This window comes from Microtus pennsylvanicus, chromosome 7, assembly GCF_037038515.1.
Source record: "Microtus pennsylvanicus isolate mMicPen1 chromosome 7, mMicPen1.hap1, whole genome shotgun sequence".
NCBI classification, from domain to species: domain Eukaryota; kingdom Metazoa; phylum Chordata; class Mammalia; order Rodentia; family Cricetidae; genus Microtus; species Microtus pennsylvanicus.
The window spans coordinates 81,149,469-81,165,268 of NC_134585.1; the positions used below are offsets into that span (position 1 = coordinate 81,149,469).

Genomic DNA, 15,800 nt, shown 5'->3' on the forward strand with positions numbered 1-15,800 from the left:
TTACCTTAGTGATAACAATTTCAAATGTTAAATTCTTACTGAAATTCTGAACATTTTGTATTTTAGCAAAGAAAAAGAAATGCCTTTTGACAGTGAGGAATAGACATAGGGTTTCCAGTGTTTTCTTCAGTTCTCCAGAGACCTTAGTTTATGACAGTTTCTCTTAACTGAAGTGTCTTCCTTCTGTTTAAAGGAAACCATCTCAATTTCTTCTTTTACTGTTATCTATAACTGATCTGGAAATAGTTCCAATGGTTGGAAATTGCATCCCCCCATCCCATGTCTAGTAATAGGTGGTAAAAATGTAGCGATGATTGTTTTCTTCATGTCTTTTGTTTTTTTCTATGAAACAGGAAGTATTTGTGGTGTGGCTTGGGTAGCCCTGCCTCTGTCTCCCATCTCCTGAATTGTGCACACCTTCTGCTGCACCCAGCTGAATTTTCATGTAAATCATGTTATTGTGACTTGTCACTTTATGCTCTGAGCTAATTAGATGTGAATTAATACTTTGGTAACTTTGTGCTTTGTGTACATTTTAGACTGCTGTTGGATGATGATAACTTACAGAAATGAATCTTCTAAACTAGAAGATTTATCAATTGATGCTGAGAATCAAACAGTCCTGTCACACTGTTCCCACTAGGCTTGGTGGCACATGAATGTAGCTCCAGGATCGGCAGTGCCGAGACGAGAGGGTTGTGGGTATCACAGCCTGTGCTACCTCAAAATCAACAACGAATAAAGTGCTATCATCCTTTCTAAATTAAATGGAAGAGGAAAATACTTCTCCAAAAGACACTTAATAAGAGAACATTGAATTAGCTAGCGTTCCGACTTTTCAAGTTCCATTTGGCAATATTTAATCATGATAACTTCCTTATGCCAAAAGTGAGTTAAAATAAAAGCAAAACTTATGATTTCTTCATTTGCCAATCACCATGTTCTTAGCTCGGAAACCAGAACCATAGGTATTTGCATGCAGTTTCTCTGTGCTTAGCTTTTACTCTGGTTGTCGGTAACTTCAGAAGTCTGTACATTTGTGCTCTGCCACCTTTGGTCTGTTGTGTGCACACACAGCGGTTACAGAGTTGGAGTCCCCCTCCCTTGCAGAGTGAATAAGGCAATGCTTTTATCATCAAGGGAACTGAATGTGTGAAAGAAACTCTGTGGAGCTAGGGAGGTAGTTGTTTCCTTTCTAAAGCAATGAGAGTGTTGTCTTGTATTCCCAACACTGGGGAGGTAGGCACAGGACATCCCTGAGGCTTGCTGGCTATCTGGCTGTGGTGGTTTGGATGAGAGGGTCCCACAGTCGTGGGCATTTGCATACTTGGTCCCAGCTGATGGAATAGTTTGGATAGGTGTAGGAGGTTAGGAGGTGTGGCCTTCCTGGAGTCCTAGTGTGAGGGGTTTTCCTCTGTCTTAATGTACCTTGTTGTGCTGGGTTCAGTTGATGTCTCTGGGAGATCTGCTCTTTTCTGGGGAAGGATGGGGGTGGTTCATGGGGGATGGTGGGGGAAACTAGGAGGAGTGGAGGGAGGGGAAGCTGTGGTTGGGATATATTGTATAAGAGAAAAATAATTAAAAATTTTTAAAAAAGAATTGGCCAGGGATAAACATGGATGAGCAAGTATCTCTCAGTATTAACACGCAGAGTGCTTTAGATAGAAGTCCTAGAGTGGTATAGCTGGGGCTTGAGGAATCTCTGCACCGATTTCTGTATTAGCTCTAATAGCTGTAAAGTTTGCCCTCCCACCAGCGTGAATAAGTGTTTCACTTTACCCGCATCCTCACCAGCACGTGCTGTCATTTGTTTTAGGAATAGGATCTCAAGGCCAATGTTGGTTATAGAGTGAGCACCCCACCAGCCTGAGCTACAGTGAGGCCCTGTCTCAGAATTAATTAAATGGGCTCAACATAGCTTTGTGTACCAGGAAACTAAGGCTTATTCTAATTTTTAAAAATTTCGTGGGCATTCACAATTTATATTTTGAAAGCTCACACTCAGCAACTGAAGTTTTATCAACTTTAGGTTCGGATATGCTGTATATCCATAAAAGTGAATGTTTAGATTTTCAACTTTTAATTTTCTAAAATACCATCACATATATATTGACTCGTTTTTGCATATTTTCTGTTACTGGAAATGACATTTGTTATTTGTTTAGACAATCTTGATCTGTGCCGCAGGCTAGCCAGAACTTGCAGTCCTTCTGCCTCAACCTCCTAAATGCTAGCCTACAAGTGTGCACCATACCTGGCTAAAAAGTAAAGGTGTGTGTGTGTGTGTGTGTGTGTGTGTGTGTGTGTGTGTGTGAGAGAGAGAGAGAGAGAGAGAGAGAGAGAGAGAGAGAGAGAGAGAGAGAGAGAGAAAGAGAGAGAGATTGTGTATGTGTTCAAGAGGAGGCCTGAGGTTGGTGTTAAGTGTCTTCTCTTACTGCTCTGTACCTTATTCACTGAGGCAGGGTCTCTCACTTGTACCCAAAGCTGACGTATATGGGCTAGTGTAGGTAGCCAGCTTGTCCTGGGGAATCCTGTGTTCCTACCTTCTAAGTGCTGGAATTGCAGATGGGCTGCTATGCCCATCTAACATATATGTGGGCTCTGGGAATCTAAATCCAGGCTTTAAACTGCTTGGTGAGTATTTTATCCACTGAACAATCTCCCCAGCCCTGGAACTTAAATTTCTGAGAATACAACATTCTCAGCAAGTTTCTCTGACTAGTTACTTGGTAGGTATATAATTTTTTGGAGTCTTAGCTGTTTAGCATAGGGCGTAGTTGTGCATCTGTATAAAAGTATAACTTATTAGGACATGGTATGAAGTTAAATACATAAAATTATTTTCATTTTATCCTCTTTCCTTCATTTTTTAATTATGAAGTTAGTGTGTTGAGTGTGTGTATATGACTATGCCAAAAGAAATTAAGTTTCATATCATCAGGCGATTGAGCATCACATATAAATAAATATTTGGCCCTAGTCCGTTGCTTTTTTTAGTAGAAAACTAAAAATCTTTCATTGAGGAGCTTCTTAGCAACCGCTCCTTTGGGAGGTGCTTCCGGTGTTTACCCTTTGGTTCTCACAGCTGAGCCATCCATTATCACATCAAGTCACCACTTTAGCTCCTGAACTATTGAAGTGTGGTTAGAGAGGTAGCTCTAGGGTAAAATACTCTTAGATTCAGGAAATTTGTTGTAGAATATAAAATATTTCACTAATAACATCGATTGCATGTTAGAATGATAATAGTTTAGACATTTGGTTAAATAAAAGCACAGTAAAACGTATTTCTTGCCTTATTTTACTTTTTAAAGTGGCTTCCATATGTTGCCATCATGATTGTGTACTATGGACAGCACTGTTCGGCAGACTGTCTTTTTATAGGACGTGGTCAGGCTCTAAAGGGCACACATCCCTTTGCCTTCCTGTGTTCCACGGTTGGGAAGTCTCCGAAAGCGGTTTGCGTGTTTCAACAGCTGAAAGGCGTTTGTGTAAGCTCACAAGTGTGTTTTCCCAGCATTTCAAAACTGAAATGTGATGGTGTAAGCTAGAAGAGAGAAGATCAGGAAAAATAGAGTGCAAATCAAGAGTGAAAATATGATAGAAAAAGCTGCAGGACCCTAGCACTGGTATCCAGTAATTGTGTATGGTAACCTAGAATTATACTAGTGTTCTTAGCCACTTTCTTTGACAACAGACTTTGAAAAACACTCATAGGAGGATATATGTATTGCTTTCCAAGTGTAGTAACGAACACTGTCACCAGTTAATACTACTTAGGAGGCTGTGGACATGGCTCAGTGATAGAACTCCTGTCTCCTGTGTGTAAGGCCCCGGCTTCTCTTCCTTAGAAACCCTGTCCTGTCAGAAGATTATTTTATTCCTGCTTTTTAAAAAAATCTTTAACAATTTCATCCTGAAAGAGGAGATTGAGTTTTCTCGCCATCTGCAGACAGTCAGAAGTTCTTTAAGCTCCCATCTTAGCCCAGTGAGGGTACTCTTTGTTTTCCTCCTAGAAAGTGATCGTCTGTGCCCCATCCCACCCCCATGTTCATGTTTATTTGTTTTGTTTTCCTTCTGTCTTATTTTCAACAAGACATTTAATCACCCTGCTTAGGTTTATTTTCAAATTATTAAATAAGGGATAACTAACAGTATTATGTTTTGTATTTGAAATTGTAAGGTCCGTTTCCTTTATTTTATTTTATTTTTAATTTAATTCTTTGTTTTACAGATGAGGGCAGAAGTGCAGTTGACCAAGCAGGTGGTGCACAGATTGTAATTGACCATTTAAGGTCCCTGTGCAGTATAACAGATCCCGCCAATCAGAAGCTCTTGACTGTCTTTTGTGGCATGCTGATGAACTATAGCAATGAGAATGGTAAACAACACTGAACACTTGCTTTATCTGTGGGGGAAGTTCAAAGATTTTTTTCTTGACTATAATATACAACAGATATTTGAAAACTGAACAGATTCGTAAGTGATGCATAAAATTAAGAATTCACTTTACAGCGTTTGAAAACTACACAATGGGGTACAGAGTGGAACTTGGAAGGTTTGCTCGTGTTAACCCTGAAAATCAAATGGCCAGTATGGTTTAAAATTTCTTGCTCTGAACAGTTTAAAAAGAAATAGTGTTAAAGTAGGCTCACACTCATTACTTTAAGTACCAGGAGTAGTTTTCAACTAACATTGTTTTTAGATGGAAATTAATTTATTCTAATTACACCTTGAAGTACCGCTTATTTTACCCGTGGTCACATAGATGGTGAAGACTGTGGCATCACAAAAGAGTCATGCTGCATATCTCTGGCTTGGGCAAAACCACATGTCAAGTTCTGCTAGATCCTCCTAAATCCGTATCATGCCCAAAGTTAAAAATCTTAAATCAACGATTTTACATCAAAGACCACCTGTCGGATAGTGTTTGGTCTGGTGTCATTCCTCTGGTGATGTAGTATCTAAAGACTACCTGTATTATAGTATTTGGGTCTATATAGTTCCTCTGGTGATGTAGTATACAAAAACTACCTGTATTATACTATTTGTGTCTATAGTTTCTTTGCTTATCTAGTATACGGGTACTGGATGCTTTAATGTCACCTAAAATTTTCATTAATAAAATCAGTAGTTGGAGATTCTGTCCAGAGGCAATCTGGTGTAAAGGGAATATAATTCCTTGGGTATATTATTGAAGGGTTAATAACTGCATTTAAGAATAAAATGTAGGAGCCGGGGCAGTGGTGGCACACGCCTTTAATCCCAGCACTGGGGAGTCAGAGGCAGGCGGGTCTCTGCGAGTTCGAGGCCAGCCTGGTCTACAAGAGCTAGTTCCAGGACAGGCACCAAAAACTACAGAAAAATCCTGTCTCGAAAATAAAAAAAAAAAAAAGAAAAGAAAAAAAAAGAATAAATGTAGGAGGAACCTCCCCTGGAGGAGGTGTGAACCAGCACAGGTACAGAGGGAGCAACCTCGAAGGGAACAGGCCTGAGCCAGTGACATATGTGGGACTGGACTCGAGCCACTAACGTCCATCAGACTAGGCCCAGCTAGAGACCTCCATCAGAGCAGGCCTGAGCCAGCAACCTCTGATCTCCATGGGAGCAGGCCTGACCGACCTTCGGGATTGCAGAACAACCTCCAGGACTAACGAGTGACCTCTGGCTTGACTGGAGCCATGGCCCCAACTCCATTACGAGGAACAACCATCTGAGCCCTGGATCCACCAGTTCCAAGAGTGGAAGAGTGATCACCAGAGACACGACCCCAGCTACATCAATCAGAGGAAAAGATGAGTAAACACTGGAAGAACACACTCAACACCACAACAAGCAACATGACACCAACATAAACTAGTGGCTCTAAAATAACAAGGCTTGAACACCCCAATAGAGGTGAAGCAGAAGAAAATGACCTAAAATATAGCTTTAGGAGAATGTTTGAGGCTCTTAAAGAAGGGAAGAATGAAAAATTCTCTCAAAGAAACAAAAAGCTAGAAGAAATCAACAAGTCCGTTAAAAGAAACCAAGAAAAAGCAATCAAACAGGTGAAAGAAATGATTAAAGACTTGAAAACTGAAATAGAGACAATAAAACAAACACAATCCAGGGACTTCCAGAAACAGAAAATATGGGAAAATAATCAGGAACCATAAGTGCAAGCATAAACAGCAGAATACAAGAGATGGAAGAGTCCCAAGGGCTGAAGATACAATAGAGGAAATAGACTCATCAGTCAAAAGAAAACGTTAAATTTAACAAAAGCTTAACACAAAATATCCAGGAAATAAAGGACACCGTGAAAAGACCAAACCTAAGAATAATAGGGATAGAATAAGGATAAGAAGTTCAACTCAAAAGCACAGAAAATATATTCAACAAAGTTATAGAAGAAAACTTTCCCAACCTAAAGAAAGATACCCCTATGAAGATATAAGAAGCTTACAGAATACAAAATAGACTGGACCAAAAAAAAAAAAATCCCTCACTGCATAATAATCTAAACACCAAACATACAGAATAAAGAAAGATTATTTAGAGATTTAAAGGAAAAAGGCCAAGTAACATATAAAGGTACACCTATCAGAATTATACCTGACTTCTCAGTGAAAACAATGAAAGCCAGAGGGTCCTGGTCAAGCATGTGCAGACATTAAGAGACTACAGATGCCAGTCTAGACTACTCAGAAAAATTTCCAGTCACCATAGACAGACAAAACAAGATATTCCATGACAACCAGATTTAACCAATGCCTAGCCACAAACCCAGCCCTACAACAAAGTACTAGAAGGAAAACTCCAACCCAAGGAAGTTAGCTACATCCACAAAAACAGACAATAGATGATCTCACAGCAGCAAATCACAAATAAGGAAAGACACTGACAATAACATTACCAACAATAAAAATTACAGTAACAGGAACTAGCAATCACTGATCATTAATATCCCTTAATATAAATAGACTCAACTCACCAATAAAAAGACACTGGCTAACAGATTGGATATGAAAACGGAATCCATCCTTCTGTTGATTTCAAGAAACACAAAGACAGACATCACCTCAGAGTAAAGGGTTGGGAAAAAATTTTCCAATCAAATGGACCCAAGAAACAAACTGGTGTAGCTGTTCTAATATCTAACAAAATAGACTTCAAACTAAAATCAATCAAAAGACACATCACTGATGGAAGCTGAGAAAGGAACTCAAGCAAGGACCATGGAGGAATGCTGCTTAATGGCTTGCTCGGCTTATTACTTCATAAAACCCAGGCCATCTGCTTAGGGATGGCATTAACCACAGTGGACTGGGCCCTACTCCATCAAGCAATCATTAATCATAGAAATATTACCAGCAAATCTGATGCATTTTCTCAGTGGAGCTCCCTCTTCTAAAGACTCTACCTTCAGGCAACTTGACCAAACCTACCTAGCACACACTAAGAGTATTGCTTAGCTCACGACTCTACACATCCCTAAGTGATGAATCTGGTCAGAGCAAACTCTCTATACCCCTTCCAAACCCACAGTTTCTTTTTATCATGAAGTTCATTTCCATAATGAGTCTAATCTAGTAGCTTAGATTAGCTTTTCAGTAAGTTGGATTAGCTTCTCTTTCTTCTCCATTAAAATAGAGATAAAAATAAGGAATAGTACTAAAACACATTCTGTCCCAAGCTGTGTTTATCCCTGTATTTTGATGCTCTTTGAGAACCCAGGAATCGTTCCTAAATGCTAGATGTTTAGAAAAGTTCTTCTTCCATGTGAGGCATTACTTCCAAAGTTGAATTAACTAGCATTTTTATATATTTTCTTCATACTAGATTATTTATATATATATATATATATATATATATATATATATATATATATATATATATATATATATATAATGTATGTATGTATGTATATAAACATAGGACAAAAAATAACTCAGAATGTAAGATTGGATCTTCCCGTGTACCACATTAAGTGTAGTCTCTAAATTTCCCCTATGTTAATAAAGAAACAGATCATATACTTTTAAGTTTATGTCTTTTAAATCCCAAATTGTCAAGTTGAAATGTTCTAGTGTGTTAGGGAATGTTCTAGTATGTGAAGGTACCTTAGGGATCTCTATTCTCTTTGTTTTGCTGACTGTTTTTCTTTATTAACTACCTACTTTCTGTTTTGTCGTTAAAAAAATTCTGTCTCCTTACTGTGCAACAGAGCTTTTGAATCCCTATGCTGGATCAGGTGAAATTGATGAGGTTCTGCTACATATGCCTTTTTATTAACAAGTGTTGTGTTGTTAATCCCATGTAGCCAAGCTTTGGCATAAATACTCAACTTTACCCACTAGAACATCAACTTTTGCATGTAAAAGTTTTAAAATTTATCATAGTAAAACAAAATGGTTGGGTACTTTTACTTTGTGTTTTTAATTCATATTTTAAGTTTGCATTTTATTATACTTTGTTGGCCTTGTTGGAGTCTAGGCTGTTCTTGTAGTTATGACTGGACATTTAGTATTGTAATGCTAATGCACACACACATACACACACACACTGTTAGCTGAGGTCAATGAAGCAGCAAAGGTTGTGTGGATTTGTATTCTCTAGTCTGGGGTTTTTTTTTTCCTGTATTTGCCTAAAGTTTGAATTTAAGACAGTCAAGTCCATTGGATGTTATTTTCAAGATTTTCATTATTATGAAACTTTTAAGTGGCATAGTTGGTTTTCTGATTTCTTTTCCCCCCTCATCTTCACAAAACCTAAGAATTCCCAAGTTGGACTTTTAATTAGAAGACTGCTTGCATAAATATGAGTAAGTAACTAAAAATGGAAACACAAACAAAAATAGCAGACCACCTGCACGACTTCCCCTTTCTCTGCACTGCCATCTCCAGTGGGCCACCCAGACCTTTCTCTCTAAGCTCCCTTTACCCCACTCATCGCTTTGTCACGGTCCCCAACTCCCTACAGGCCAATCTGGTCACAAAGCACAAGGCTAACTGCAGGTCTTCACCTCTCCTTCCATTTCTCCAAGTCCAGTAACCCATTCTCATCTCTAGTTCTGTAGCAGACGTTATTGTCTGACCTCCCTTTACTCTTTGCCTCATTCCTAGAGAACTAAGCAGATACCTGCTTTCTTCTTCCTCTAGCCCATCCCCATTCCTAAGTGTCACCACCCAATAGCTAGACACATTTTACCAGGAGTCCAAAAGAATTCTCTGCCAAGCACCACACAGCCACCACATGCTCCTAAGAACCAGAGGGGGCACCAGAAAGCAAGGAACAAAGCACATCCCCAACAAAGAGAAGACCAGAAGTCAGCACCTAGAATCACAGTGTTCCCAAACGCACATGCTTAGATGCCAGCATAAAGCATGATCAATCAGTTACAGCCAGGACAATCCCAGCAACCCTACCACAGCAGGCCCTGAGTATTGCAATATATTTGAAGCAGAAGAAGATCTTAAAATAGCCTTTATTAATATGATAAAGGTCCTTAAAGAGGAAATGAAAAAATTCTTTAAAAAATCTATGTAAACACAAACAATGAAAGTAAATGAATAAAGCCATTTAAGACCTTAAAGTGGAAATAGACTCAAAGAAAACCCAAACTAAAGGAAATCTGGAAATGAAAGTTTGAGTATCTCAAACAGAAACCTCAGAATTAAACCCCAGCACCCGAATACAGGAGGTGGAAGACTGACTCTCAGGCCTTGAAGATACTATTGAAGAAATAGATAACCTTCGTCAAAGAAAATGCTAAATCTAAAAACCACCTGTACAAAACATCCAGGAAATCTGGGACACTATGAAAAGCCCAAATCTAAAAATAATAGGAATGGAGGAAGGAAAAGAAACCCAGGTCAGAGGCACAGAAAATATTTTTAACAAAATCATAAAAGAAAATTTCCCTAACCTATAGAAGGAGATGTCTATCAAGGTACAAGAAGCATAGAGAAAACAAAAATAGAGTGGACCAGAAAAGAATGTCCCCTTACTGCATAATAGTCAAAACAATAAATGTACAGAAATATGATCTTCTAGAGAACCCAGTATGCAAAGCTTCCGGAACACTTGTTGGTGTGGGAGGTCCTTTTGTATATGTGTTCTTTTATTGGTTAGTGAATAAAGAATCTGTTTGGGGAAAGAAAAAAAGAAAAGAAAAAGCCTGGTATAGCTGTCTTTTTCAGTGTGCATTTCTGCCTTCTTTATCAAAAATCAGGTGTCCACATGCATGTGGATTTATATCTGGGTCTTCAATTTGATTCCACTGATCAACAAGTCTGTTTATATGCCAGTATGGCAGTTTTTATTACTATAGCCCCGTAGCACAACTTGAAATTAGAGAATGATAATGCCAACATTTCTTTTATTATTCAGAATTGTTTTAGCTAACCTACGTTTTTTTGTTTCCATATGAAGCTGAAACTGTCCTTTCAAGATCTGTGAAAAGTTGCGTTGGAATTTTGATGGGGATTGCATTAAATCTATAGTTTATTTTTGGTAAAAAAAAATTAGTTTATACTATATTACTCCTACTAATCCTGAGATCTATAAGCATGAGAGATAGTTTCATCCTCAAGGTGGTAGAGTTTTTAATCATACAAATCTTTCACTTGCGTAGCTAAGGGTTGCCTCAAGATGTTTTATGTTATGTCAGTCTACGGGGAAAAGTATTTCCATCATTTCTTTCTCAGTATATTTGAATTTCTCTACAGAAACGCTGATTTTTCTTGAGTTAATTTTGTATCCAGATACTTTGCTGAATGTGTTTTACTGTATAATCCTCGTGGCTCACATCAACTATTCCTTGTATCTTGCTTGTCCAGATCAGACAGCATACTTACTGTCAGCAGACTATACATTCGGGGATCATTTCTGTGGGCCTTTTCTTTTTGGGACACCAACCAGCTCCCGCATCATTACATGGAGTCTTATTATTAGTTTTGAATGCTCAACCTAGCTTGGGCTCATTTCTGACTACTCTTTTAACTTAAATTAACCGGTTCCTATCTTTTGCTTTGGGGCTTTTTCCCTTTCTTCCTTCTGTATATCTTGCTTTCACTGCTTTGTGGGTCTGGCTGGCTAACAGGTACCTGGCGAGACCCAGGCATACCCCCTCTCTTCTCATTCTCTCCTTCCTTCTTTTGTTCTCTCTGCCTGCAAACCCATCTATCCTTTCTCGTCCTAGCTATTGGCCATCTAGCTCTTTATTAGACGAATCAGATGCCTTAGGCAGGCAATGTGAAACAAATGAAATACATCTTTACCTAATTAAACACACATCCATCGTTACACAAATGCAGCATGAACAAATGTAGCACACCTTTACATAACAACAGACAGCATCTTCAACAAATGGTGCTGGTAAAACTGAATGTCTGCAGGAAGAATCCAAATAGATCTCTGTTACCTTACAAATTCCTTGAAGACCTTAACATAAAAGCAGATACACTGAACCTGATAAAGAGAAAATGGGGAATAGCCTTGAACTCATTGGCAGAGAGAAAACTTTCTGAACAGAAACAGCATTAGCACAGATAATAAGGTTCACAATTAATAAATGGGACCTCGTGAAACTTGAGAAAGCTTCTGCACAGCAAAGGACACTATCATACAGACAAAGTGGTAGCCTGTGGAATGGGAAAAACTGGGCTAATAATCTAAAATATATAAAGAACTAAAAGGACTAGAATATCAAGATATCAAATAACCCAATTATAAAGTGGAGTACATACCTAAACAGAATTTTCAAAAGAAGAACCTCAAGTGGCTGAGAAACAAATGTTCAGCATCCTTAACCATGCAAATCAGTACTACTTTGAGTCCAAATGTACCACTCCTGGACATACAGCGTAAGCAGTGTCCCAAAGATATTTCTTGACCGTGTTCATTGCCGTTCTATTTAAAATAGCCAGAAATTGGGTATTAGGTAGTGACAGTGACTCAAAGGGCAAGTCACACTAGCTGACATATGTTTGGATCAAGCATGTGATCGCTGAGCCTGTGTGATTTCACAGGAGATGCCTCTGCAGCAAGCATTCGGCTGCTCGGCCTTCCAGGTGCTGAGACTGAAGCTAGGGGGAAAAAATTAAGCCAAGTACCACTTGTCTCTAATTTAGGGTGCTTCAAAAGTCCTTTCTAAAATAGAAAAGGTGGCTTAAAATTAAATTTTGTAAAAGTTGCAGTGAGTAAAATCTAATCAGTACCAAGCTGACTATGTCATTTAATCTGTGGCCACGTGTGGTGACACGCACCTTTAATCCCATGCACGTGGGAGGCACTGCAAGTGTCTGCGAGTTTACAGACATTGATCAACAGTTTCAGGCCAGCCAGGGCTACATAGACCTTGTTTCAAAAGGGCATTTGAAAGCTAGGGTTACTGGCTAGAAATTCAAAGGCTTTGGATAGGGCAGATGTCTTGTTAACATAATTTATACGTTATAAATAATTTCTCTGTGATTTTGAAGTGTAAAAACTACTCTGTTCTAGGATAATTTACCCATTTGTAAAGCATTCATGCTAAGGTGTGAGTTACCTTGGCATTTAGCTTAGTTTGCTAAACAAAACCTGAGCGTATTTCAGCAGTGCCATGTGAGGGTGGAACTGGTGATTGGTTTTTCCTAATAAGAGGCTTTTAAGTCACACCTGCTAACCAGGCTCTGAAGAGTTTTAAACAAAGAGAAGAAAAATGTCATCATGGAAGCTGTGGTCATTGTGGAAGCTGTGGTGTGGCACAGCCTGCTCTTTAGTCCATGTGTGATTACTTGCAAATGGTCACCGCAGTGAGTCGTTGGTCTGGTTCAAGGCCTCTGGTTTTTGCTCCATCATCAGTACTGGGTCCTCACCGGTGTTCCTCTTGGATATCCTGTGTTAGGCAGATCCTGCAACTTTGAATCTTCAGAACTGGTCCTTTCACATACTTCAACAGATCATAGATGGGGTGGATGTTGGGACAGGCCAATCATGGGTCTGAGTCTGGATGGTTGCTGGACTGATCAGCCTGCCTGCTCTCCTTCACCCTCAACACCAGGGTGAGCTCTCCAGCACTGCCCTGGCTACTTCACACTATGTCTTAAACAGCAAGGGGAGGTGCTGATTCTTCTGTTAATATGTCCTCTGGCTGGCTCACCCACACTAAGCCACCAGGGTATTTATTTTGTTTTATCCTTGGGGAGGAACAGGGAGATGAGTGAGATCGAGGTGTGTGATTGTGAAATCCACAAAGAATCAATAAAAATTAAATTTGGGATGAGGTTCTAATCTTAAAAGCCAATTTCTGAGATGAGAGCATACTTTTAAAATCAAAGTAGGCATACCTGTAGAAATACCATTTGCTGTGGCATTCATCTAAACTGGAGTTCATCTGCACTAAATAATTTAACCTAAAGATGATATTGAGAAAAGATGTAATCACATATTGATAAAGATGTACTCACTGCCTATCATTGGCCTGGGAACACATGTTGGGTTTGGGAATAATGGGATGCTGTCCAGATCCTCTTGGAAGTCTCTCTTTAGGTCTGTGACCACAGTTTCCTACCCTGCCTTAGGTATTGTTTTTAACCTGCAGAGACAAGGCGTGCTGGGTTGTGACTGCTTTATTTTCAAAACTCCAAAAGAACATGCTTGAATTCACTTACTAACTTGGGGTATGAATATTGGTTAAGCTTCCGGTATTCTCAAGACTTAACACATCTTGATTTGCTTTTTATTTTCTTTTTTTGAAATGACTGTGTCATTGACAGATATAACCTGGGAACTAATGAGACATTCTGGATATGAAACACACATGCACGCTTCGATTTTTAAACCTCTTAAAGTACTGGATTTGAGGTTTATTTTAGCATATTTAGTTGTGGCCTTATCCCCTCAGCACTGGGTTTGGGATAAACTTGAGTGTACTCCCTGGAATCAGCATCAGGGCACTGTTCTTAGAGTGGAGGGAAGTCTTTACTTGCACAGGTATTTGTGCAGCCAGTTAACACTGCTCGCCTCTGCATAACTGTGTTTACATCAGCTTTCATCTCAGCAGTAATGCACTAAAACCTGCTTCGAGTCTTAAGTGCTACATTACCAAAATCATTTCTAATTTTTAATATTCATATCCTGGTTTGGGGAATGCAGGTGTTTCATTAAGTCACAGGTGGTTTCTGTCAGGCTATTAGGCTCCGATGTTTTTTTTTTTTTAACCAGTTTGTAATAGAGCAGTTCAGCAAGACTTCTGCCTTCTGGTTTCCCCTGTACCACTTGTGCAGTGCTCACTTGCTTTAGCGTGGGGTTTTAATGCAAGCCTCTGTGTAGCAATATCCTGCCTTTGTTCTGTGACTAATAGAAACACCATGTATCCATATTGATGTATAGGCTGTAATTTTAGAAGGACCTTTCCTTTAAAGTTTCATCTTTAAGCCTTACCAATAGGGCTAATAATCTTTTAGCATTGCCTATAGAAACCTTAGGAATAAGCTAAACATGTTAAAAAAACTTAAGGAACTTATTTTTAGTAATTGATTATTATAACTGAGTTATTGGCATTTCCATATACTTTTGTGCACCTATAGTCTATACCAATGTTTTAAACATTAAACTTAAAACTCAGGGGGAAAAAGGTTCCTCAACTTGAGATCTTCTCTCCAGATCTCCATTCTTTGGAGTTTCCATGAATGTGACCTGAAGAACTTGGAACCATTGAGATTCAAATGTAGGTAGGTAAGTGTTCACACCAGCGCATGCGTTGATTGCCTTCTATCTCTTTGTATATGCATCTGTCTTGCACCCCCTCAGTGCCTTTCTCTCTCTTCCTCCGCATAGGTTATGTAGGGCTGTGTCCTCTCGATACTATGTTGATTTGTAAATCTGTACTTGGGTCAGCACTTGTCTGGGACGTGTGTCGGGGGCAGATGTAGAATCTCACACATACGTGTTTGCTGTGTCTGGGCCTGGGTTGCATTGTGTGAGTTTCTGTGTTTGTAGAAGCTCTGATACAGATTCACCTAGAGTTTCTGGTGTTTGTTTAGGGGTACAAATGTCACAGTCTTGCTCTCGTCCATGTGCTCGTTGGTGTATCCAGAAAACATGAATTCTCTGTGGGTCTGTGAGTCCCTTCCCGCTGGTCATTAATTGTAAAAGTTTCGCTTCTGATCAGTTCACGATAGCGTGAATGTCAGCTGTTATCTGTTGGAGAACATTCATAAGCTTTCTTTGGACAATTAAAAAATTTCAGTTACGTACTAATTTGCTACCATGACTAAGAATACCCCCTCACAAATAAGATCCCGGCCTCACTGAAGGCTTGCCAAGTGTTAGACACATAGTTACAGCTGAAATAAACTAGATCTAGATAGTCTACTAAGCCCAAGTAGAGCCTGTTGAGATAAAAAAGATGAGACATTAAGGTGCCTTATTAAAGTAATTTCTTTCAAAAATATCTGAAACCAAAGCCTAAGTTACAGCATGCTTTCTGTTGTTGCTGGGACCCCCCATATTTATTACATCTGCCAAGTACTTTATTAAAATTCAGAATATTTTTCCATGATATTTTCCCCCACATTCCCAACTTTTATAAAAATTGGGTAGTTAGTGACTCTTAAACATTTGACCTCTGAGCCCTTTCAGACACGTAAAAAGATAAAAGATCTCCAAGAGTTTTTTCATTGTGTGGTATAGGTTAGTACTCGCAATGTTTATAGATATAGAAATTAAAATTTTAAGTGTTTCCTATAATATTTTAAAGTGATAAGCTCATTATATGTTAACATGAACCATCTGTGCAAAGTGTTTTCAAAAGTAAAGTTGCTGAGAAAAAT

The 15,800-nt window shown here is 39.0% G+C and overlaps 1 protein-coding gene across 4 annotated transcripts in view; it reads left to right on the top strand.

Moving 5' to 3' along the window:
- Positions 1-15,800, top strand: part of Rap1gds1 (Rap1 GTPase-GDP dissociation stimulator 1) — a 112,497-nt gene that overhangs the window by 68,304 nt on the left and 28,393 nt on the right. For 2 of the 4 annotated variants that reach the window (XM_075981238.1, XM_075981235.1), the window contains exon 5: positions 4,235-4,381. The exons of the other annotated variants lie outside the window; for them this stretch is intronic. In XM_075981238.1, the coding sequence (XP_075837353.1) occupies positions 4,235-4,381 (147 nt within the window). The remainder of the gene's footprint in view (positions 1-4,234; positions 4,382-15,800) is intronic. 4 annotated transcript variants of the gene reach the window in all.